Source organism: Papio anubis, chromosome 8, assembly GCF_008728515.1.
Source record: "Papio anubis isolate 15944 chromosome 8, Panubis1.0, whole genome shotgun sequence".
Taxonomy (NCBI): domain Eukaryota; kingdom Metazoa; phylum Chordata; class Mammalia; order Primates; family Cercopithecidae; genus Papio; species Papio anubis.
The window spans coordinates 51,586,669-51,612,298 of NC_044983.1; the positions used below are offsets into that span (position 1 = coordinate 51,586,669).

General features: G+C 41.0%; 1 protein-coding gene across 3 annotated transcripts in view; it reads left to right on the plus strand.

Annotated features, from left to right (window-relative positions):
• The window catches only part of LYN (LYN proto-oncogene, Src family tyrosine kinase), a 139,424-nt gene that overhangs the window by 65,983 nt on the left and 47,811 nt on the right, over positions 1-25,630 (plus strand). Inside the window, exons 2-9 of one of the 3 annotated variants that reach the window (XM_003902768.4) lie at positions 427-500; positions 4,959-5,004; positions 6,139-6,244; positions 8,969-9,067; positions 9,191-9,294; positions 10,474-10,623; positions 12,352-12,504; positions 25,164-25,346. In XM_003902768.4, coding sequence (XP_003902817.1) covers positions 432-500; positions 4,959-5,004; positions 6,139-6,244; positions 8,969-9,067; positions 9,191-9,294; positions 10,474-10,623; positions 12,352-12,504; positions 25,164-25,346 — 910 coding nt within the window. In that variant the 5' untranslated portion in view covers positions 427-431. Of the gene's footprint in view, positions 1-426; positions 564-4,958; positions 5,005-6,138; positions 6,245-8,968; positions 9,068-9,190; positions 9,295-10,473; positions 10,624-12,351; positions 12,505-25,163; positions 25,347-25,630 lie in introns of all 3 variants that reach the window. The other 2 variants (XM_003902767.4, XM_021942327.2) reach the window with 2 other exon arrangements.

A 25,630-nucleotide genomic window follows, 5' to 3' on the forward strand; every position in this document is an offset into this window, starting at 1 on the left:
TTCCTGGAATCTCTTTGCTGACTTTGCAACCTGGCTGCCATCCCTTCCATTTCAACTCACAGAGCATTTCCTTTAGGAAGCTTTCCCTGACCACCTCCTTTTCCTCTTGCCTGAATTACATGTCCTTTCTTAGATCCTGTGGGTCCTCTGTCATCGAGTCTTTACACATCTTTGCCACAAGAATATGAACAGAGTTAGAGCTGAATTTGGTCTGGGTGATGGAAAATTAATGCTCAATAAATATTTGTTGAGTGAATTAATGGACAGGCAAACCTATTTGGGAATAGTATTCACATTTGAGTTTATTAATCTAGATATGATAAAGAATAAAAGTATATTTTTTTCTACTCTTTAATGGAGAGATTTTGATTATTTGAAGCAGTTCTAGAATGGTAAAACAATGTTGTTGCTTTTATATTTCAACAGGAAATATGGGATGTATAAAATCAAAAGGGAAAGACAGCTTGAATGACGATGGAGTAGATTTGAAGACTCAACCAGTACGTAATACTGAAAGAACTATTTATGTGAGAGATCCAACGTCCAATAAACAGCAAAGGCCAGTAAGTAGATAGTCTCAGGGGAGAATTCCCACAGCAAGATCAAAGCATGGCTGCATAATTTAAACACCAATCTGTAATATGTGCATGCAAAAAAATCCCACTGATTACTTGGTCCTCAAATAATTTTTGATATGCTTTGTAACTTAGTCCTTTGAAGAACGTATAAACATTTTAGGGATAACTAGGCCACTCATTGTGCAATAAAGGGGCCTTTGGTCACATTCTTATGTGTGAAGAAAGCCATCTTTCATATTACTGGTGCAAAGACCCCACTATATATATATAGGTTTGTGTGACTCAAGATATGTAGTGAGAGGCCGGGCGTGGTGTCTCACGCTTGTAATCCCAGCACTTTGGGAGACTGAGGTGGGCGGATCACTAGGTTAGGAGTTTGAGACCATCCTGGCCAACACAGCGAAACCCTGTCTCTACTAAAAATACAAAAATTAGCTGTACATGGTGGCGGGCAACTGTAATCCCAGCTACTCGGGAGGCTGGGGCAGGAGAATCGCTTGAACATGGGAAGTGGAGGTTGTAGTGAGCCAAGACAATAGCACCACTGCACTCCAGCCTGGGTGACAGAACAAGACTCTGTCTCAAAAAAAAAAAAAAAAGATATGTAGTGAGATTAGCTCAGTGGTTTAGAAGCAAAAGGAAATGCGGGATGCAAGTCAGAAACTAAAATAGGAACTAATGTGTCTTTTGTTGTATCATACATTATCCTGTCTTGTCATTCCTTCAATTAATTCAAAATAGTACAGATCCTGAAGTTGTCATCTTTTATTTTAGTGAATTAAAATATTAAGGAAAAACACCTCTAATTCTGCCCCCTAACCTTAGAGAAATAGCTGGACTAGAAATATTTTATGAGTGAAGTGCTATTTGGTGTATTTTGGAAATATTTGGCAAAGAAAGAAATAACATCGCATTTTATGGAAAGGAAGAACAGAATTTTGAACAACTATAACCTGAAATCTACTTCATTTCAAAGCTTATATCTTTTATATATGTATTCTCTCACTCTATACATGTATATTGCCCATAGCCTGCTTTCTATGGAATTCTGCAACATTTAAGCTGGAAACAGCTTATTCCAGATTAGCCCAAATGCCATTATTGAGAATTTCTGGGCCAGGCTCGGTGGTTCATGCCTGTACTTTGGGAGGTCACGAGGTCAGGAGTTTGAGACCAACCTGGCCAACATGGTGAAACCTCGGCTCTACTAAAAGTACAAAAATTAGCTGGGCATGGTGGTGTGCACCTGTAGTCCCCACTACTCAGGGGACTGAGGCGGAAGAGTTGCTTGAACCTGGAAGGCAGAGGTTGCAGTGAGCTGAGATCACCACACTGCACTCCAGCCTGGGTGACAGAGTGAGACTCTGTCTTTAAAAAAAAAAAGCATTTTTATAGTTTCTCTAGTCTGACATGTATTTAAATACTCAGGTGTTTTAGAAATATATTCCCATTATCAAGGCTTTCTGCCTGCCCTCCCCTCACTGTGTCCCCATTATCCTGAAGGTAGAAAATATCTTTCATATATCAAAGTCACATGTCATTGCTGAGACAAAGAAATCAACATCGGTCTTCTTAAGAAATGGAGATAGGCCAGGCACAGTGGCTTATGCTGTAATCCCAGCACTTTGGGAGGCCGAGGCGGGTGGATCACCTGAGGTCAGGAGTTCAAAACCAGCCTGACCAATGTGGTGAAACCCCGTCTCTACTAAAAATACAAAAATTAGCTGGGCATGGTGGCACATACCTGTAATCCCAGCTACTCAGGAGGCTGAGGCAGGAGAATTGTTTGAACAAGGACTCGGGAGGCAGAGGTTGCAGTGAGCCAAGATTGCACCACTGCACTCCAGCCTGTGCTACAGAGCGAGAGTCTCCAAAAAAAAAAAAAGGAAGTGGAGATAAAGAGTGGATGTATCATGCTATTAAGTTATCATACATTATGTTTCTGGATAAATTAGCATTGTAATTTTATGTATAGAAAATATATGTACTTATGTAACAAACCTGCACGTTATGCACATGTACCCTAGAACTTAAAGTATAATAATAAAAAAAAAAAAAAGGAAAAGCAAAGTCATTACTGTGAAAAAAAAAAGAAAAAAGAAAATATATATACTTAAAGTGTATAAGAATAATACATTTAAATGTGTGATAAATATAAATATAAAATTAAAAAACTTATTACAGATTACAGGCAGTGAAAAAAGATTACATAAGTATATACAGATATCGAACCGTATAATATATAAATATGACTAATAGTGAAATAAGAGAAATTAGAGTCACAAATAGTTTTCTTATAGACATCAGAGTTCTCAAAAAAGGATCTGATTTTTCTCATACCATATGCCATAGATTTTATATGTTTTAAAACACAAGTTTTTTTCATTTTGCCTCTATTTATTTATTTATTTATTTAGAGGCAGAGATTTGCTCTTGTTGCCCAGGCTGGAGTACAATGGCACCATCTCAGCTCACTGCAGCCTCCTCCTGAGTTCAAGCGATTCTCCTGCCTCAGCCTCCCGAGTAGCTGGGAGTATAGGCATGCACCACCACACCTGGCTAATTTTTGTATTTTTAGTAGAGATAGGGTTTCACCATGTTGGCCAGGCTGGTCTAGAACTCCTGACTTCAGGTGATCTACCCACCTCGGCCTCTCAAAGTGTTGGGATTACAGGTGTGAGCCACCACGCCCAGCCTGTTTTTTGTTTTTAAATGAACAAAGATGTCCTTTATTCAGAAAAGTAGAGGAGAATAGTGTACAAACCCATGCACCATTTTTTTCCTCTTGTTCAAAGTAAAGGGGATTAAAAATCAAGTTTGAAAGCAGAAGTAGTAACTGTGCTTGAAGTCTTTCAATTCCCTCCTGTATACCATAAGTATTTCAGTTTTTCCCTTCTGTGGTCACAGATGCCCTCGCCTCATGAACCAGTTAGGTTGGCCTTATTCCATGGCCATAACCAACACTCTCAACCCTGGCCAGATATGCCAAACTGCATGCTATGGATTGATTAAAAAGGGAATCTGATGAGAAGGTGAGGTAGAGTTGATGCAAATTCAACAACATTCTAGAAAAAGCCATTTTAAGGAAAAATCTAGAGCAGTGGTATATGTGTTGCATATATGTGTTTTGGTCTTATAAAAAGCATATTAAAATGTTTGTAAGTTAAGGGCTTTTTGAGATTTGAAAAATCAGCTTGCTGCTTTTAAAATGATGTAATTAGTTTCTGGTTTTCTAGTTATTTCCTCTAAATCACATAAAAGAGATCATATATCCAAATTATGCAAATCTGAATGACTAAAAAATCAACATAAAACTTCCTGACATAAACATTTGAAGGACAGTATGCAACCATGGGTTTTTCTGGTACCACAATGTAGTAATTTTCCCTGCCTCACTGAACTGGAGATTTTATGGGCTTTCATCAGAAATTTAAATTTCAGTACAAACTGTTTTGGTCCCATTCTATGAAGCCACTTTAATCAAAGAGAAACAGAAAAGTTACATGGCTTGTGGTATAGGCCTCTAACAGCATCTATCTTACAAGAGGCCCAGAGGCCTCACAGAGCCTCACGCGGCACTGTGAGAAAAAGGAATTTGATTTTAAAGGTAATTGAGGTGGACTTTTGTGCCACCAAATCCTTTCCAATAACTCACCTCCCCACTGAAATAACAGGGGATGCCATCTGTCCCTGCGATGGAGTCAGGGTCAGCCCAAGAAAGCCTGGATGGGATGGGACTTGCTCTCAGCCTCCAGGGACAGAGACCTGATCATGCAATTTTATACAGCTGGGGAAGCCTTGGATGGGCAGTCCCGGGCCGGGACGGCAACTCCACCAAGTCACCAGGGTCCCGCCACTTCCGTCTCCATCCTCCTGCCGCTGATTGTTTGGTTTCTATGTGAAGACTCCAGCCTTCACTTGTTTCTAGGGGGAGAGAAAGAGGCAAGGGAAAAGGGGAGCTGACAGCGAAGCCCTGTCCAACTGATCTGCGGACCAAAACTCCCTCCGCCCTCTGCCCAGGGCTAGAGAGTTTGGAAGCACACTCATTGAGCTGGGCAAACTGCCACCCCAGATAATATTAGGGTTCTGTCACCAAATAAGAGGAGGAGCTAGGATGAGGTGAGCACCTAGCAGCCCCTGCCCAGAACCTTGCTCCCTTCCTGCCACCCACAGCAAGTGGTAAAGGGCCCTGTCACTGGCTGAGCAGGGCAGGATGCACCTCGACAGGTTTTTCCCTCTGTGCTCCTGTTCTTTCTAACTTAATAAATGAGCCCATCCTAACAGCATCTGCTACTGTTACAAAAATCGTATATGCAACATGAATGTGAGTAAGAAAAGCTAACCAGTGTTTTTTTTTCTCTAACAAATATTCTCTCATAGGTTCCAGAATCTCAGCTTTTACCTGGACAGAGGTTTCAAGCTAAAGGTATGGTTTCCTAGCAACATAGTTAAATTTTTTTTTCTTTACTATTAGAGCTTCTATAAAGTGATTGTCCTAAATGTTTTATTTTTTTATGGTGGGACGTATATAACATAAAAATTTACCCTCATAACTATTTTTAAGTATACACTTCTGCAGCATTTTGTACATTCACATTGTTGTACAACCAGTACCACCCTCCATCTCCAGAACACATCTTCTCAAACTGAAACTGCATACCCATTAAACAATAAGTCCCCATTGCCTCCTCCCCCAGCCACTGGCAACCTCCGCTCTTTGTGTCTTTATGAATTTCACTACTCTAGGTACCTCCTAGAAGTGGAATCACACAGTAATTGACCTTTTGTGTTTGGATTATTTCACTTAGTGTGATATCCTCAAGGTTCATCCATGCTGTAGAAACTGTTAGAGTTTATTTCCTTCTAAGGGTGAATATTTCCTTGTAAGTATATGCCCTGGCCAGGCGCGGTGGCTCACACCTGTAATCCCAGCACTTTGGGAGTCCAAGGAAGGTGGATCACCTGTGGTCAGGAGTTTGAGACCAGCCTGGTCAACATGGTGAAACCCCATCTCTACTAAAAACACAAAAAATTAGCCGGGTGTGGTAGTGGGCACCTGTAATCCCAGCTACTGAGGAGGCTGAGGCAGGAGAATCACTTGAACCCAGGAGGTGGAGGTTGCAGTGAACTGAGATTGCACCATTGCACTCCAGCTTGGGTGACAAGACTGAGAGTCCGTCTCCAAAAAAAAAAAAAAAAAAAAAAAAAAAATGCCCCATGATGTTTATCCATTCCTCCATCAACGGACGTTTGCATTATTTCCACATTTTGGCTATTTGAAATAATCCTGCTGTGAACATGGGTGTATCATTTCTTAAATATAGAGTTATATTATAGTTTTAGTGTTAAGTGATTTGCAATAATGAATACTGGACACAGTGTATACAGCAAGCTACTCTTTGTGGGCGTGCAGACCCTGAGCCCACTAGGCAGGAAGCACACGTCCTTCTTCCAGTCGCCCCTCTCTTAGTGCTTCCTCTCATCCTTTGCACCCCATGAGGTTTGTTAAAATGCTTCTGCTGATGGATTCCTACGTATGTTCTCTTGTGTTCATTTTTAGATCCAGAGGAACAAGGAGACATTGTGGTAGCCTTGTACCCGTATGATGGCATCCACCCGGACGACTTGTCTTTCAAGAAAGGAGAGAAGATGAAAGTCCTGGAGGAGTAAGTGCTCTCAAGCATGCCATGGCTGCTCCTTTCCTCAGGCCACTGAGCCCTGCAGGCTGTCCCCTTGTCTTGCTTCTGGTGCTACAGCCATAGCCTAGCTCCCTTCCTGTAATGGGCATGAGGCCTCCTTGCTATCCACAGGGAGTGGGCAGTGGAAGGAATACAGCCAAAGGGATTTTCCTTTTAAGTCCGTCTGTGAGCGCTCTGCAGGGGGTTTCCCTTTGAAGACAGATGCTGGTTTTTCTTTAAAACAATTTTTTTTTAGATGGGATCTCTCTCTGTCATCCAGACTAGAATGCAGTGGCATGATCATAGCTCACTGCAGCCTTGAACTCCTGGGCTCAAGCAATCCTCTCACCTTAGCCTCCTGAGAAGCTAGGACTACAGGCGTGTGCCACCATGCCTGGCTAATTTTTAAAATTTTTGTAGAGATGGGATCTTGATATGTTGCCCCGGATGGTCTTGAACTCCTGCTGTCAAGCAATTCTCCTGCCTTGGCCTCCCAAAGTGCTGGGATTACAGGTGGGAGCCACCACACCTAGCCTGGTTTCTTTCTTTATCCACTCTTGCCACCTTAAGAAATTTGGGTCTGTGTGGCCCATGCATGATATTTGAAATGGCACTTTTCTTTTGTTATATTACTCATGTTTAGACTGGGTTCATGGGCCCAGCCTAGTTTGAGTTCTAAGGGTGCTGAGCTACAGTAGCCGTGTTGGAAAATTCTCGACTCAGCAGCCACCATGCTTTTGTGAGGATGCCTGAGTGTCATCATCTCCTCGACCCCCTCTTGCTGACTCAGACATGTGGCAGTGTCAGACCATAGGCATGCAGGACAGTGCTCAGAATAAGAAACTCCAGTTGCTTTAATTCTAGCTTGTTTTTCTTACTAATCTTGCATTAAATGTCGTTATGACCTGCCAAATAGGGTTTGAGGGGGAGACCCCCTTATTAAGGACAAGGTGTTCCGTGGTTGACAGCAATGTTGCTTATGGGTTGAACATGAACTTAAGCCTGATCCTGGCCCTGCCACTTGATAGCTGTATGACCTTGACAAGACCGTTAAACTTTTGTACCTTGGTTTCTTTACTTATAAAATGGGAATGACAGTACCTAGATCATGGGGTTGATGTGAGCATGATGCATGTGTATAAACATAAGCAAAGAGGAGGCAGAGCTTAGTATTAGTTCTAGTTGTCTTCATGCCGTACAGACAAGGATCCTGTCTGTGTGTGGAATTTATAGAGGAGTGCAGTTAAGGCTCAAAGGGACCCATTCCTTCCCCCATTACCGGCTTACCTGCTTGCTTCTTCCAGTGCTGGTCCCTTCCTCCTCCCTGGCTCCATGCCTACCTTTCTGCTGAGGACTCAAGCATGGTGATGAGGCTCACTTGCTTGGAATTGTCTTATGGTTTTCTTTTTTTCATGGTGTCCATCTCTATGATAACTAGATGTTTGAACAAAGGAGTTTATAATGCATGAACTATGGACCAGTATTCCCTTGACTGTCATTTCTATAAGGCTTTGAAAGCATTTCTTAGCTATCCTGGGGCAAGTTACAAACCTTTTGCTTCTGTGAGATGGGAGCCATTTGTACCAACTCTTCTTTGTGCACCCCTGATCCCAGTGGCGCGTGCTTTAGTTGTAAGTCTGTTTTTCTTTGCTTCTGTCTCTAAACATATTTTAATTCCATCACAAAGAGTGAATTTTCCCACTGGATTCTGGGGTTCCAGAGATGTTCTCCACCCACCTTCACCCTCCTAAACAAACATCTTGAGACAATTGCTATTATAGCTGTTGAGTCTTGGATATAAACACTTTTTTCCTTTTATTTTTAGTTGACATGGAATAATTATATGCAGCCATGGGATACAGAGTGATATTTTGATACATGTATGCAGTGTGTACGGATCAAATCAGCATAATTAGCGTATCCATCACCTTGAACATTTATGATTTCTTTGTGTTGTGAACATTCAAAACCCTCACTCCCGGCTTCTTTTCTTTCTCTCTCTCTCTTTTTGATAGCTTTATTGAGAATTCACAATACCACACAATTCACCCATTTAAAGTGTACAATTCAGTGATTTTTTTAGTGTAGTCACAGAATTGTACAACCATCACCACAATCCGTTGTAGAACATTTTAAATACCCCAAAAGGAAACCCTGGACTCCTTAGCTGTCACTTCTACTCTCCTATTCTCTCCAGCCCTAGGAAACTACAAATCTACTTTTTATCTGTGAAGACTGACCTATTCTGGATATTTCACACACATGGAATCATATAATATGTGGTCCTTTGTGGCTGCCTTCTTTTATTTAGCATAATGTTTTCAAAGTTCGTCCCTGTTGTAGCATCTCTCAGCACTCCGTTCCTTTCACTGCTGAGTAATATTCCACTGGACGGATATTCCAGATTTTGTCCCTTCATCAGTTGATAGGCATTTTGGTTGTTTCTACTTTTTGCTTTTACAAATAATGATGCTTTGCACATTCATGTACAGGTTTTTGTGTGGATGTTATGGTGTCATCTTTCTTGGGTATAGGTCAAGGAGTGTAATTGCTGGGTCCTGTGGTAACTCCATGTTTTCTCTATTTTTAATTTTTTAATTGATACGTAGTATCTGTACATAAATACATATTTATGGGATATCTGTGATATTTTGATACATGCATGGAATATGTAATCTTCTAGCTTCTTTTTGATGCGTATTTCTATTCTAGGCATGGAGAATGGTGGAAAGCAAAGTCCCTTTTAACAAAAAAAGAAGGCTTCATCCCCAGCAACTATGTGGCCAAACTCAACACCTTAGAAACAGAAGAGTGAGTCCTCATGTGTTGTCATCTTGGTGGCTTTGTTTGCCACATTGGATTTCTTGTTAATATTCTTCACCTTTTTCTTGCTCTGGAACATAATATGCATGAAATGTTGAAATGTCTTCACAGGTGGTTTTTCAAGGATATAACCAGGAAGGATGCAGAGAGGCAGCTTTTGGCACCAGGAAATAGTGCTGGCGCTTTCCTTATTAGAGAAAGTGAAACGTTAAAAGGTAGGAAATGGTTCAAGGCCTCTTTTAAAACACTATTTAGGAAATTATTTTTAGAAACTATTCTAGAATTACTCAAGGGGAAAAAAGGATATAGTATGCTCTGGTAGTAAAAGTTTTATAGTTTGATAAAAAATAACAAACTCCAATCGTTAGTTGTGCTACCAAAAGTAATATACTTGAGTGTGGTGGCTCACACCTGTAATCCTAACATTTTGGGAGGCCGAGGCAAGAGGATCACTTGAGTCCAGTAGTTGGAGACCAGCCTGGGCAACATAGCAAGACCCCATCTCTACAAGAAATAAAAAACTAGTCAGGCCTGGCAGTGCATGCCTATAGTCCCAGCTACTCTGGAGGCTGAGGTAGGAAGATCACCTGAACCCAAGGAAGGTAGGCTGCAGTGAGCTGTGATCATGCCACTGCACTCCTAGCTAGCCTGAGTGACAGAGTGAGGCACTGTCTCAAAAAAAAAAAAGAAAAGAAAAAAGTACGGTAGAAAGCACACATGATTGTGGCCAGTTCTTAGCATGCTTTGTTTGCTGAGCCTTTTGCATTATTATTTAGAATAAATCCTGAAATTTTAAGACAAAGAAAATTAAGCTGGGCATGGTGGCTCAGGCCTGTAATCCCAATGCTTTGGGAGGCTGAGACATGAGAGTCACTTGAACCCAGCAGTTTGATACCAGCCTGGGCAACATAGCAAGAGCCTGTCTCTATAAGAAATTTAAAAATTAGCCAGGTGTGGTGGTGCATGATTGTAGTCTCAGCTACTGCAGAGGTTGGGGTAGAAAGATCATTTAAACCCAGGAGGTCAAGGCAGCAGTTAGCTATGATTGTGCCACTGTACTCCAGCCTGGGTGACAGAGCAAGAACCTGTGAAACAAAAAAAAAAGAAAAAGAAAATCAAAATAACTTAAAAATTTTTTAATGTAGCTAAATAATAATTTTTAAAAATTATCATGAAGAAAGAAAATGGTATGCTGGCAAGCTACACAGCAAACAAAACGTGGCTTCATTTGTCAAGTAGAATTTTTATAGGACTTTTAAAATTGTGCATTTTATACAAACTTCATATATATATATTTTGCATATTTTTATCACAAAATGTGTACTGCAGTTGTTGTATAATGCAAATCTTATTTGTGAGATATAAATATTTACTTATACCTTTCCCCCCCATAGGAAGCTTCTCTCTGTCTGTCAGAGACTTTGACCCTGTGCATGGGGATGTTATTAAGCACTACAAAATTAGAAGTCTGGATAATGGGGGCTATTACATCTCTCCACGAATCACTTTTCCCTGTATTAGCGACATGATTAAACATTACCAAAGTAAGTAAAAACTGAACGTTCAACAAGACAAAATATATTTGTTATGATATATATAAGACGTCACATGCTATTTTTATATTAAAACTTTTTAGGCATCATATTTCTCTTAGATACAGTTGCAGGTCATATTCTATAAATGATTCTAAATTAATCTATAGTTAGGACAGGCACAGTGGCTCACGCCTGTAATCCAAGCACTTTGGGAGGCCAAGGCAGGTGGATCCCTTGAGGTCAGGAGTTCGAGACCAGCCTGGCCAACATGGTGATATCCCATCTCTACCAGAAAAAAAAAAAATTAGCCAGGCATAGTGGTATGTGCCTGTAGTCTCAGCTACTCGGGAGGCTGAGGCAGGAGAATCACTTAAACACAGGAGGCAGAGATTGCAGTGAGCTGAAATCACCCCACTGCACTCCAGCCTGGGTGACAGAGCAAGACTCTGTTTCAAAAAACAAATAATAAAATAAAAGTAATTAATTCATCTGTAGTTAAATACACAAAGTAAGATTTGATCCTTGTGATCCTCCCAGTCCTTCCCACCTAGTAGTACATGCTGTTTGACATTCAGTGTTACAAAATTACTAAGAGAAAAATATATGTTATCTTTGCATACATTTTTACAACACATCTGAATATCTGGAATAGGAATGCAGATTTGCAGATCTGTGTTTGCGTGTGTGTGTGTGTGTGTGTGTGTGTAAAAGTAATATATATTCTTGGTAAAGTCAAACAGAAATAACACTACCACTGAAATATTTAGAAGTGGCAGGTCAATGTCCCTGTCTCCAGTGCCACTTTGCAGCCCTGCAAAGCCTGGGCCTGAAACTCTGGGTCCCTTTGCTCTGTGACTGGAGTCAGTTGAGTGGTTGTTGCCCGGCTCCTTTCTATGACCTGCTCGAAAGGAATGCATATTATAGGTTTGCTTGAGTCCCAAAACATGGAGAGAGCAACGTGCTTCCGATTTTGTAGATTCCTGCCTCCCTCCGCCCTCCCATTCCTGTGTGCATCCTGCACGTGCTGAGAGCTTGTGGTGCTCTGGCTCTGTTCTGGGGCCTAGGGTCCAGTGGTGACATGACCGACTCCCCACTATGGTACCCCGTGAAGCTTAATGTAGGCTCAGTAATCTGAAATCACATTTTATTAAGTGTGACAACCTGTCAGCCTGTGGTTGTCTGTTGGCTTTGTTATTTTTGTTCATGTATGTTAGCAGCGCTGATGAATACAATCAAGTATGTTTTCAATGGTTTTTCTTATACAGATTTCAGGCTGGTGGCTCACGCCTATAATCCCAGCACTTTGGGAGGCCGAGGCGGATGGATCACTTGAGGTCAGGAGTTCGTGACCAGCCTGGCCAACGTAGTGAAACTCTGTCTCTACTAAAAAATATAAAAATTAGCTGGGCATAGTGGCAGGCTCCTGTAATCCCAGCTACTTGGGAGGCTGAGGCAGAAGAATTGCTTGAAACCGGGAGGCGGAGGTTGCAGTGAGCTGAGATCGCCCATTGCACTCCGGCCTTGGCAACAAGAGTGAAACTTCATCTCAAAAAAAAGAAAAATAAACAAAAAACCCCACAAATTTAAAAAGTCACAATTATGTGAAGGGTGCATTTTAGTTCACAGACTGTGGCAGGTTGGACACTATAAGGCTCCTAGTTGAAACTCTTCTTTATAGACACAGGTGAAGTCCAAAGTATAGCATTTCTTAACCTTAATTTTTCCCTTTCAAATTAGAGCAGCCAGATGGCTTGTGCAGAAGATTGGAGAAGGCTTGTATTAGTCCCAAGCCACAGAAGCCATGGGATAAAGATGCCTGGGAGATCCCCCGGGAGTCCATCAAGTTGGTGAAAAGGCTCGGCGCTGGGCAGTTTGGGGAAGTCTGGATGGGTAAGTGCGTGGCTCGGGGGACTATGTCCTTCTAGAGATCGTGATAGAAGAAGTAAAGGCTCAAGCCAATTTCGATCAGCTTCTGAGCCAGACACTAAATTATGTCAGAGGCATCGTTTATTTTGTTTTCCTGTGTCCGTCGGGGTTGAGAACTGGCCTGCAAAATCTATTTACTTCAGCTCTTGCTCTTTCTTGCGACTTAGTAATTCTTTTAATGTTTGTAAGGAGGGGAGTAATGGGTATTTATCTTGAGCATCTGCCCATTTCTTCATGACTCCCTCATCGCCAGATTCTCTGGATGCGCAGTTCAAGCGCAAGAAATTTGCTTCCATCTCTGGGAAAGGTTATCTTAGGGCTGGAACCCATTGGCTTAATAGAAAGCCTCAATGTATTATAATTTGAGGGTCACCAAGAAAGTTTCTGAGGTTCTCAAAGTCACATCCTGAATAAATCGTTTCTTACCATTAAGTATTGCCTTCTCAGGCTGGCAAGAAGTGCAGCAAGATTATAGCAGTGGCTTTTTCCAGGGGATTCTTTTCATCTACCTACTTTTAAAAAAGTTTTATAGTGGGCTGAGAACAGCGGCTCATGCCTGTAATCCCAGCACTTTGGGAGGCCGAGGCAGGAAGATTGCTTGATCCTAGGAGGCCGAGAACAGCCTGAGCAACATAGGGAGACCCCAACTCTACAAATAAAGAAATTAGCCAGTTGCCATGGTGTGTGCCTGTAGTTCCAGCTACTTGGGAGGCTGAGGTGGGAGGATCACTTGAGCCAAGGAGGTCGAGGCTGTAGTGGACTGAGATGGCACTCCTGTACTCCAGCCTGGGTGACACAGTGAGACCCTGCCTCTAAATAAATAAATAAATAAATAAATAAATGTTTTCATAGTGAATGCAAATTTCTTTAGTGATAAGAGGTTTTTAGAACAAAAATGCTAAAGCATAACATTCTTTTAATGGTTCTAATGGAATGTGTGGTTATTTCTGGAAAGGGTAACATGTTAGGTCACACACATCTGACTGGGTCACTTTTTCTGTGTCAGCTTTGTTGAGTGAAAGCAAATGTGATTTCTAAATGAAAGGGGCAGATGGCTTTTAAACACTCTCCAGCCCCGGCAGAGCAGAAGCTGCAGCCACGTGGGCATGTCACCTCTGCATCCAGGTTTTCCCACTGCAGTCTTGGCCCCTGGGATCACAGCCTTGCTCACCTTCTCCTGTTGGCCCCTCTTGAGCCGAAGTGTCTTTTAAACACAGCACATACTGAGCCAGCCTATCATTAATTCTTACTGCACTGTAAGTCTTTCTGCACATATTTGCAGAATTCAGGTAAACTGTAATTACATGATTTCACATTCTCCGTTTGGATTGGCACGTGTCAGAACTGGTTGGCAGTACAAATCAGGTCCTCCGTTTCTGTTCCACTCAGCAGATTCATGGGTGTGAGTGCTCACCCTGAATGTTGTCTCTTCCCAGGCACACTCTATTGTCTAAGTTGGAACATCTTCCTCCTCATTTCTCTATGTGCTCTTTTTTTAATTAACATGAAATTCACATGACGTAATTAATCATTTAAAACGAACAATTCAGTGACATTTAGTACATTCACAATATTGTGCAGCCACCACCTCCATCTACTTTCAAAATGTTTTCATCATCCCAAAAGGAAACAATGTACCCAATAAACAATCACTCTTCGTTTCTCCCACCACTCAGCCCCTGGCAGCCACCATTGTTTCTGTCTCTATGAATTTAACCACTCTAGGTACCTCGTATAAGCGGAATCATTTATTTGTCCTTTTGTGTCTGGCGTATTTCACCTAGCATAATGTTTTCAAGGTCATCCATGTTGTAGAACGTATTAGAATTTTCTTGTTTTATGGCTGAGTAATATTCCATTGCATGACTATTCCAGAGTTTGTTTATCTACTTATCCATTAGTGGACCTTTCAGTTGTTTTTACCTTTTGACTGTTATGAATAATGCTATATGAACGTTCACATACAAATTATTGTGTGGACACATTTTCATTTCTCTAGTGTATAAACCTAGGAGTTCAATTGCTGGGGCGTGTGGTAAGCCTCTGTTGAACTTTTTGAAGAACCACAAAACTGTTATCTGCTCATTAAAAAAATGACTTGGCTTCTTTTTTCCTCCGATGATGTTTATTTTTCTTTTTTTCCAAATCTACAGAATGGAGCAGGAATAGTATATTGAATATTGTATACCCTTCACGTAGATTCACCAGTTGTTAATATTGTCCTAATTTTCTTATTCTTTTATTTACGTACACATACATAGATGTTATTATTGTCGTTGACCACCTGAGACTAAGTGCAGATGTGACTTGCTGAGTTTTGTGAAGAGTGTCTAAGCACCTAAGCAGTGCTGTGTTCTCAGTGCACCTGTCAGGAGGCATAGTATTAGCTGGTCCTATTCTTAATGATGTTCTATTTGATTTTGTCTACAGTGATCCACCATCACTTTTATTTAAAGTGATCCAAAAGTTTAAATGGACCATTTAAATTTAGTTTCTCCATGGCAACTTTTTACTCCCTTTTGTAATAAATAAATACTCTGTGGGAAGTTTCTTTAAGATTGTGTAAAAAGAACTTTCTCCAAGTGGTTTCAGCACGATCTGCGAATTCTCTTCCCTCTTAGAAGCCGCCACTTCTCTATAAAGCTTCAGTCCTTTCTGTCCTCCTCCCTCGCTCTTTGAACATGTCTGTTCCAACCCCACTGGCTCACATCAAGAACAAGGGACTTCTGCCTTCTCTTCCTGGCTTCCCCGTCTGTTCACTGAGAGTATTGGCAGGAAAACCAGGATCACAATCACAGTTAATTGTGCTCTTAGTCCATCTGAGTACTTACTGTGACTTTGCGTGGGGAGAAGGAGGAGAAGACAGGAGGAAGGGACAAAAGAGTGCATAGGCTCTACGCGCCCTGCTCTAAGTGTATTTGCATTGACATTCTCACATACTCATTGCTGTAGCACTGCGAATGAGACAGGCGTTTCTGTGATCATTGAGATCACAGAATCAGATAAGCAACTTACTCAAGGTCATTCAAGGCAGTGAGAGAGGCAGGCTGCTCTGGCATCTGGGAACCCTGGACTCAGTTATTTGCTATACTGTTTCTAACTTAATTTGACTTCCCTAGCCTCAGTTTCCACATCAGTGAAATGGACAAACTCCTATCTTATCAGTTGTTCAAAGGAAGAATGAGATTATGCACCTAGGATGTTTCCCAGAGTCTGACTCCATGTGCCCTATTTTTATTATCATCACTTTTTTGTATTTGATTCTAGTTATTGGAAGCTATATTTTGATGCCTTTTCCCCAATTTTAATCATAAAATAGAACTATAAATAATCCAATTAGACTTTCCTATGGATATTTGCTGGCAAAGTAATTAACATGTCTGTCATGAAAAGAAATGTAGAGGGAGGTTAACCAGGATGTACTGGTTCACCCTAAATCAGTAGCCCTGCATATAAAGTGATAGCTTGGAATTTTGTTCCAACCTCTCCTATTCAGCTGCAAAGCCAGGATAAAGCATCAAATTGCATGCTGTTTGCACCTGAGAGATAAGTACAGTGAACCAAGTACATTCAAATCCAACTGCTTGAGTGAATTATTTCTCAATAACACTGTTTTTAAAGATGCAGTTGTTGGCAAGGCACAGTGACTCATGTAATCCTGGCACTTCGGGAAGCCGAGGCAGGTAGATCGCCTGAGCTCAGAAGTTCGAGACCAGCCTGAACAACATGGTGAAACCTTGACTCTACCAGAAATACAAAGAAAATTAGTTGAGCGTGATGGTGTTGCACCTGTGTTTCCATCTACTCAGGAGGCTGAGGTGGGAGGATCGCTTGAGCCTGGGATGTGGAGGTTGCAGTGAGCTGAGATTACACCACTGCGCTCCAACCTGGGTGACAGAGTGAAACCCCATTTCAAAAAATAAATAAATAAATATGCAGTGGCTGCCAGCCTGGATGCCTGGCATCAAAAGTGCTGCTGTCAGCTGTGGTGTCAGTGCATCTGCCAGGGGGTGCCTGGTGAGGCTGGGGGCAAGAAGTCAGGATCTAGGCAGCCTGGGGCACACACCTCAGCAGACCTGCTTACATCCCCTGTTCTGTCGTAAGGTGCAAGTCTGCACTAAAATTGTGCACCTGGAGCTTAAGAACATTGGTCCTTTCTGGGATTGGGAAAACCTCCTTTCTTCTAATTCCAGATACATCAAATCCCCCTATTTCTCTTCCTTTCCTGCACACAACCTTGATTTTAGATAACTTTTGCTTATCATATATCCAGGTGGTGCCTGGGAGAAACAAGTTTAGAAGAGAGGAGAATGGGGTGTTGGAAAGTATGTGATTGTTCTATGCAAATTGTTACTTTTTAGACTGTCTGAAACGGTAAAAATCTTGAGAAAATACATCACTTGAATAGATTTGCTCATTCTGTTTTTTAAAATTGTGGTAAAATACACATGACATAAAATTTGCTTTTTAGCGATGTTTAGGTGTACAGTTCAGTAGGTTAAATACATCTACATTGTTATGCGAACAATCTCCATACTCTCTTTTCATCTGATAAAACTGAAAGACTGTACTCTTTAACACCAACTTCCTGATCCCTTCTCCCTCCAGCTTCTGGCAACCACAATGCTACTTTCTGTCTCTATGAATTTGACTACCTTAGGTACCTCAAATAATTAGAATCATACAGTGTGTCTTTTTGACTCTGCATGTGTCAGAATTTCTTTGCTTTTTAAGGCTGAATGATATTCCTTTATATGCATATGTAACATTTTGTTTATTCATCTGTTGATGGACAATTAGGTTGTTTCTACGTTTTGGCTATTGTGAATATGCCACTGTGAACATGGGTGCACAGATACCTCTCTGAGACCTTATTTTCCATTCCTTTGAGTATAAATCCAGTTGTGGAATTGCTGGATCCTGTAATTCTATCTTTAAAATTTTGAGGCACTGCCGTACTGTTTTCTATATTAGCTACACCATTTTACATTCTCACTGACAGTGTATAAGTGTTCCGTTTCTCCACAGCCTCACCAACAGTTGTTATTTTCTGTTTTGGGGATTCTTTTTGTTGGCTGGTTGGCTTTTTTGATAGTTGTCATTTTAATAGATGTGAGATGGTATCTTACTGTGGTTTTGATTTGTGTTTTCCTGATAATTAGTGACCAAGCATCTTTTCATGTCCTTCCTGGTCATTTCTACATCTTCTTTGGAGAAACTTATGTTCAAGTCCTTTCCTCACTTTTTAAATTGTGTTTTTTACTTGATTTACTAATAATGTTTTAAATGACAGAGGCAGTAGAGCCTCATCTAAAGTGGGGTTTAATGGAACCTGTCTCAAAAGGATTGCATAACAATTGAAAGAAATTGTGCAGGTAAGTTCAACTGACAGCATTCAAAGTGCTGTTATTAAATAATATCTTTAGAAAGAAAATGTGTCATATTAGTGCAAAGGCTATATAGTAGAGGAAAGAAATTGCCCAGGGTTTCCCCACTAAATAGAAGTTTTTTGTATTTTTGCTTTTTAATTTTTTTTATTTTGAGATAACTGTAGATTTATATGTCATTGTAAGAAATAATACAAAAAGGATAACATATGTCCACACAGAAACTTGTACATGAGTGTTCATAGTAGCATTATTTGTAATAGCCAAAAAGTACAAACAACCCAAATGTCCATCAGATGATGAATGGGTCAATAAAATGTGGTATATTCATACAATGGAGTATTTGGCAATAAAAAAAAAAAAATGACCTGGCATGCTTCAACATGGATGCCATGTTGTTTTATGGATGACGTATAACAACACTATGTTAAGTGAAAGAAATAAGTCCAAAGGAGCACATATTATACCGTTCCATTTATATGCAATGTCCAGAATAGGCAAATCTAGAGTTAGAAAGTAGATGACTGGTTGCCTAGGGCTGGGGGGCTGGGAGTATGGTAGGAGTGACTGCTAATGAGCATGGGATTTCTTTTTGGAGTCATGACAACATTCTAAAGCTGATTGTGGTGATGATTGTACAATTCTGAATATGCAAATAACTGATGAACTATATACTTTAAACGGGTAAATGGCATGGTATATTAATTATATTTCAATAAAGTGGGCAAATATATAAAAGAAATGATACAGAGAGATCCCATATACCATTTACCCAGTTTCCCCCAGTAGTAACATCTTGTAAAACTATAGTACAACATCACTACCAGGATATTGGCATTGATCAGTGTTCATTTTTTACATGTGCTTTTCTTCCAGTCTTATTTATTTATTTATTTATTTTTTTGAGACAGAGTCTTGCTCCATCGCCCAGGCTGGAGTGCAGTGGCGCGATCTCGGCTCACTACAAGCCCCGCCCCCCGGGTTCAATGCCATTCTGCTGCCTCAGCCTCCTGAGTAGCTGGGACTACACTCACCTGCCACCGCGCCCGGCTAATTTTTTGTATTTTTAGTAGAGACAGGGTTTCACCGTGGTCTCTATCTCCTGACCTCGTGATCCAGCCGCCTGGGCCTCCCAAAGTGCTGGGATTACAGGCGTGAGCCACTGCGCCTGGCCTTCTTCCAGTCTTAAGTTGAATGGAGGAAGGAAGGAAAAGAAGGGAAGGCGAAGAAAAGAAAATAGAAGAGAAAATAATAGAAAATTTTGACTTGGGATCTTTTGCTTGTAGGGACTGAGTTTGCCTGTCAGTCAGGGAGCTCCTTCTTCACTCCGGAAATAATTTAAATACGTTGAATACACATAGCAGAGGAATATTGGGAATACAACCAAAAGAGTTGTGATCGGTGATTTTATATTACAAACAGGCTGAAGGATACCCCCTCTCCCAATTTTGAGCTGCCAGAATTTAGTTTTCTCTTATCCTTTTTAGTTTCTCAAAGGATAAGCAGGCCAGCTTTTCTCATTGATAGAAAAATAACAATTAAAATTCTATCACTATTAACCAAGTAAGTTAATATTTTTATTAAACATAAGGAATTGTTCACGGACAACCCGTTTCATTTTATGGTCTGCATTTTTTTGGCCTGAAATGCAGTGAACAAATACTAGGAAGTGACCTGTTCTTTGGGGGAAGGGGCTGGGTGGGGATAAAAGAAAGAGGTGTCTCTGCTTCAAGCTGTTTCCTCTTGTTTGTGTGATCCTTGTGACATCTGACTTGGGTGACATGCTTCCTCTGCGGATTGTCCTATTCCCAGGGAATCAGCTGGGCAGCTAGGCTAAGGACGATGTTTCCTCTGACTGCTTGGTCTATGAAGAGACCCTGAGGAAGGAAGGAAACTTATTTTAAATTGAATTTTGCTCGATAAATTCTCATTTGAACCAACTGCCTTGAGATTAATCACCAACCCACTTCCAAAATCAACTGCATGCATTTTTTAAAAGCCACTCTCCCTTTTGCGGTACGTGGGCACTTTTTAACCAGCCAGTCACAGCCGGTACTAGAGCGCTCTCAAGATGCCACATCAGATTTCTTTAACTGTGGCAAAGTGGCACTCCACAAGACACTTTTTACTAGCTCAAAAAGATTTTTTTAACGTAATTTTTCATCCATATTGACAACCCAAATCTCCATGACTAGGTTAATTTGAACCTTCAAACTACCAGAGAGTATCTTGGAAACCTGTGATTTGATCCTTAGCACTGAATAAAAATCATGCCTTTAACAGAGGGATGAAAACCACCCTATTGTTTCAATGTCACGGCCCTAAGAGATCATCTGGGAGCTGCTGCCATTCTTGGACCATGTTTGACACAGCTGCTTTATCTACCACTCACCTCAAACTCCTTATCAGTATTTAAAATATCTGCAGCTGCAATATTTCCTGATAACTTTCCCCCCGACCTTGGAAAGCGTTTTTTTTTCCGTCATCCTTTACTCATACTTTTCTATTGTATAAGAGTCTCCATGAGCTTCATTGTTTTTATGATGGCAAGAGGGAAATGGTTTAGTTTCTTTAACTTTTATTGCTACGTAATGTAACAAGCAAGCAGAAAATGCAAACACAAATATCTAATTTCACAAATAATTACAAAGCAAAAACTGGTGTGCGGACCTCTGAAAGGAAACTTGCTAGCCCCAGAAGCCCCCACCCTCCACCCATGCCCTCCCACCCACACCCTACCTGTCCCCCAGACACAACAGCTATTCCAACCTTCCTGATGGTTTCCTGACTTTTCTTAATTTTACCACTTTTGTATATGGGGATGTATGTATCCCCCAAAAACATAGCTCAGTTTTGCCTGTTTTTGTACTTTATATGAATGAATTTTACCAAATATGCTCTTTTATGTCTTGCCTCTTTTACTCAACGGGTTGGTGAGATGCATCCATGCTTTTTTGTGTGGCTACAGTTCATTCATCTTCATTCCATATCATGTTTGTGAGATGCATCCGTGCTTTTGAGTGTGGCTACAGTTCATTCATCTTCATCCCATGTCGTGTTGGTGAGATGTATCCATGCTTTTGGGTATGGTTACAGTTCATTCATCTTCATGCCATATGGTGTTGGTGAGATGCATCCATGCTTTTGGGTGTGGCTATGGTTTATTCATCTTCATGCTATATTGTGCTGTGCTGCATGTGTTTTCAAGATATGTGATCCTTTATCCATTTATTTCACCATTTACTGATGAAATTGGAGTTCGTGTTAGTCCATTTTGCTGTGCTAAAGGAATACCTGAGACTGGGTAACTTATAAAGAAAAAGTTTATTTGGCTCACAGTTCTGCAGATTGTACAAGAAACATGGCACCTGTCTCTGCTTCTGGTGAAGCCTCGGGAAGCTTCCATTCAAAAAGGAAGGCAAAACAGGGCGAGCATGTCACACAGTGAGAGCAAGAGAGTGACCAAAAGAGGTGCCATGCTTTTAGACAACCAGCTGTCTTGTGAACTAATAGAGCGAGAACTCACTCTTTACCATGGGGATGGCCCCAAGCCATTCATGAGGGATTCATTCCCATGACCCAAATACCTCCCTCCAGGCCCCACCTCCAACACTGGGGAACAAATTTCACCATGAGATTTGGAGAGGACAAACATCCAGACTATATCAGAGTTGTTCCCAGTTTGGGCTGCTATGAACAATGTGCTGCATATTTTTGTGCTGGTCCAAGCATGCGTGAGTTTCTCTAGGGTGAGTGGGAGTGGAGTTGCTGGATCATAAGGTGTATGAATCTTCAGCTCTTCTAAGTTATTGCCAACTTATTTTTCAAAGTGCTGGTCCCAGCTTAGATTCTCACCAGCAATATGCCAGTCCCCATGTCCCCTTTCCCGACTAGCAGAGCTGTACTTAGAGAGATGTGGGCCCCAAGGCGGCACAGGCCGTAGGTGGTTATCCAGAAGGAATTATGCACTCAGCATCCTTCACGGGCACCTTGGATGTTGTCACAGAAGCTCTGCAATTGAATTTCAGTGATGCTCAGCAAAGAACACAGAATGGGGCCTAGGGCAGCTGCCCCAGAGTCCCTCCCAAGGGGCAGGTGCTCAGCAGCACTTGATATTGCCAGACTTTAAAAATTTTTGCTAAGCTTGGCAGTGGTTTCTCATGACTTTATTTGCATTTCTCTGGTTACTAAGAAGATTGAGTACTTTTCACATGTTTATTAGTCATATGAATTTCTTCTGTTGAAATGCCCATCCAAGCCTTTGCCTATTTCTTCTGATTTTTCTTATTGATTTGTGAGAATCCTTTATATGTTCTGGATGCCAGTTCCTGGCAGTTATATGTATCATATATTTTATATATTTTCATATATTTTATATCATGTATTTTCCTGTTGTGATTTGCTATGGATATGCTCATGTAACTTAGGGTTAGAGTTAGGGCTGGGGTTAGGGTTAGGGTTTATAAACTTTAAAAAAATTATAATAAACCCTTTTTGATTTAAATGTAATATTAAAAGTCTTTTGTTGGTGGAATGTACTTTAAAATAACTCTTAAGATCTACAGAAAATACCATATTGCTTGTAATTATGCATTTAGATGGCAGAACAATTTAATATATTCATAATTCCATTATTTTAGGTAGGTGGTGGCTTTTTAAAAGGACCTAGGATGTTTTTTGTCAGCTTTATGTTACTATCTTCTCCATATGTTCTAACACTTATTTTATACTGCATTCTTCTACTTCTTTTCTTTCTTTTGTTTTAGAGATGGGAGTCTCACTGTATTGCCCAGGTTGGTCTTGAACTCCTGGGCTCAAGCGATCCTCCTGCCCCTCAAAGTGCTGGGATTACAGGCATGAGCCACCTTGTCTAGCCTTATTTTTCTATAGAGCACTGCAAGCTCCTAAGTATTAACCAAAGTGGAGTACAAAATAAAACATTTAATAGAGGAATCAGTCTTCATGACCAGAAGAAACATCACTGGACAGGTTGACTGCTAGCTATAAATGAACTTTTTCTTACTTGTTTGAAGGCTTGGAAAGAGATGTATAATACATTTCTTTATTATTTAAAAAAATCATTTTATTAAAAAGTACATACTTGACTGGGCACAGTGGCTCATGCCTACAATCCCAGCACTTTGGGAGACCAAGGTGGGCAGATCAGTTGAAGTCAAGAGTTCGAGACCAGCCTGGCCAACATGGCAAAACCCTGTCTCTCCTGAAAAAAAGAAAGAGAAGAGAAGAGGAAAGAAAAGAGTACATACTCCTTGACAAATACAATCAGAATAGAAAAGAACAAGAGAAAGCAGAAGTCACTCCAAATTCTACCAGCCAGGGATAATCACTGCTGTTTTACTCAGCAGGCTTCCAGTCATCTTTCTATGCTATTCACATACAGATACTCTTGCACCCTAAAAAGGGGACCGTCCACTCCACGTCACCTTTCCTTAGGGCAGGTGCTATCCAGCTGTTGTGCACCAGGCAGCAGGAACCTGCAAGGAGATTTGCAGTGGCACCACCAGCTGCTACTCCCTTCCCCACTTTTTTTTTTTTTTTTTTTTTCAAGAGAAAGGTGGAAACAGAAGAGAGGACAGAAAGGAAGAATATGATTATTAATATTTCTGCTTTGCCAAATTACTGAGAAAAGGCTTTCCCAAGAGAAAGTCAGGGTTAAAGTGCTCAATCCCAGTCCCAGAAGGGTGGTGCCTCAGGGGGACCATACTAAGGAGTCAGTATTGCCCAGAGCGTGTTCCATGCAGTGTCAGAGGCTACTTGAACAAGTGTTCTGAGATCAAGAAAGTGTGGGAAATGCTGGGGTGAACAAAGGCAGGCTTTTCCCCTGAAGTCCTCCCAGGGCACCTGCTGCATCTCCTGGGTGGGGGAGGAGTGGAGGGAGGGGCTCCCTGTCCTTTCAGTGGGGGATCCTTTTTCACTAACAGTCACCCAAGTCCAGTTGTCTGCAAATTTTGGGAAGTGCTTGTTTGACTCTAGTATATTGTACTTTAAAGATAGTATATGTAAGTAATTTTTATAAAGAACACCTGTTTTAAAGAAAATTTGGTAAATAGTTAAAAGATACGGTAAGCAAAATTAAAATCACTCATAATTGCACCATTGGAAATAACCAGCATTTGGTGTATTTTGGTGTATTTTCTTCCAGACCATTGTTTATATGTGTGTGTCTGTGTATCTATAAAATATGTCTGCATTTTAAAATGGGGATTATAATGTGAGTGTATGCCTGTGTGTGTATGTATATGTATGTAAGGGATTATAGCATATATAGAGTTTTGGGGTTTTTTTTGGTCTTGAATAAAGAACATTTTATTATTAGAGAAAAATATTAGTCCTCGGCTGGGCGCAGTGGCTCACGCTTGTAATCCCAGCACTTTGGGAGGCCAAGGCTGGCGGATCACTTGAGGTCAAGAGTTTGAGACTAGCCTGGCCAGCATGGTGAAACCCCGTCTCTACTAAAAATACAAAAATTAGCCAGGTGTGGTGGTGGGCACCTGGAAACCCAGCTACTGGGGAGGCTGAGGCATGAGAATCACTTGAAACCAGGAGGTGGAGGTTGCAGTGAGCCAAGATCGTGCCACGGCACTCCAGCCTGGACGACAGAGCAAGACTTAGTCTAAAAATAAATAAATAAATAAATAGAGGACAAATATTAGTCCTCATGGTAGAGTGCCAATAAAAACGTTTTTTACTATTATTTCATAGAAATCTTTTGATTTTTGAATAATTTAAACATTTTTTGGTAAAGGAAATTCCTAGATAATTTTCATCTAGCCTCCCTAATTTTATCACTACATAGTGTTTTAACTCAGGCTTTTTCTATCTGTAATTAAATTTTTTGCTAACTCTGCATCTACAAAGTGAAGTTTAAATTTTTTTTTTTTTTTTTGAGACGGAGTTGCACTCTGTCACCCAGGCTGGAGTGCAGTGGTATGATCTCAGCTCACCGCAACCTCCACCTCCCTGGTTCAAGTAATTCTCTTGTCTCAGCTTCCTAAGTAGCTGGAATTACAGGCGCCCGCCACCACGCCCAGCTAATTTTTGTTGTTTTAGTAGAGACGGGGTTTCACCATTTTAGCCAGGCTGGTTTTGAACACCTGACCTCAGGTGACCCACCCGCCTCAGCCTCCCAAAGTGCTGGGATTACAGGCATGAGCCATTGCCCCCAGCTAAATTTTCTGTTTTATAAAGCATACCCATCTTCTTTTTTCTTCCTAGGTTACTATAACAACAGTACCAAGGTGGCTGTGAAAACCCTGAAGCCGGGCACTATGTCTGTGCAAGCCTTCCTGGAAGAAGCCAACCTCATGAAGACTCTGCAGCATGATAAGCTCGTGAGGCTGTACGCTGTGGTCACCAGGGAGGAGCCCATTTACATTATCACCGAGTACATGGCCAAGGGTGAGTTCCTCTCACTGCCCAGAGCTTGCAAGGGCTTCAAACTCAAAAAGTAAAATGTGTAAGTGTTCAGAGTCACTCAAATAGTTTAATTATCAAACAGTATACACACTACTGAAAAATCAGGAAATATGGGAGGACAAAGCAGTTTATAAACCTAATCACCAGAAGTAATCCCATGTCACAGAATTGAAATCTAATCCCCCTGTTTTCTCTGTGTCTACCTGCATGTACCTATTGCCCCGAGAATAGTACCCCATATCTAGTCACCCCCAATGAATATTTAT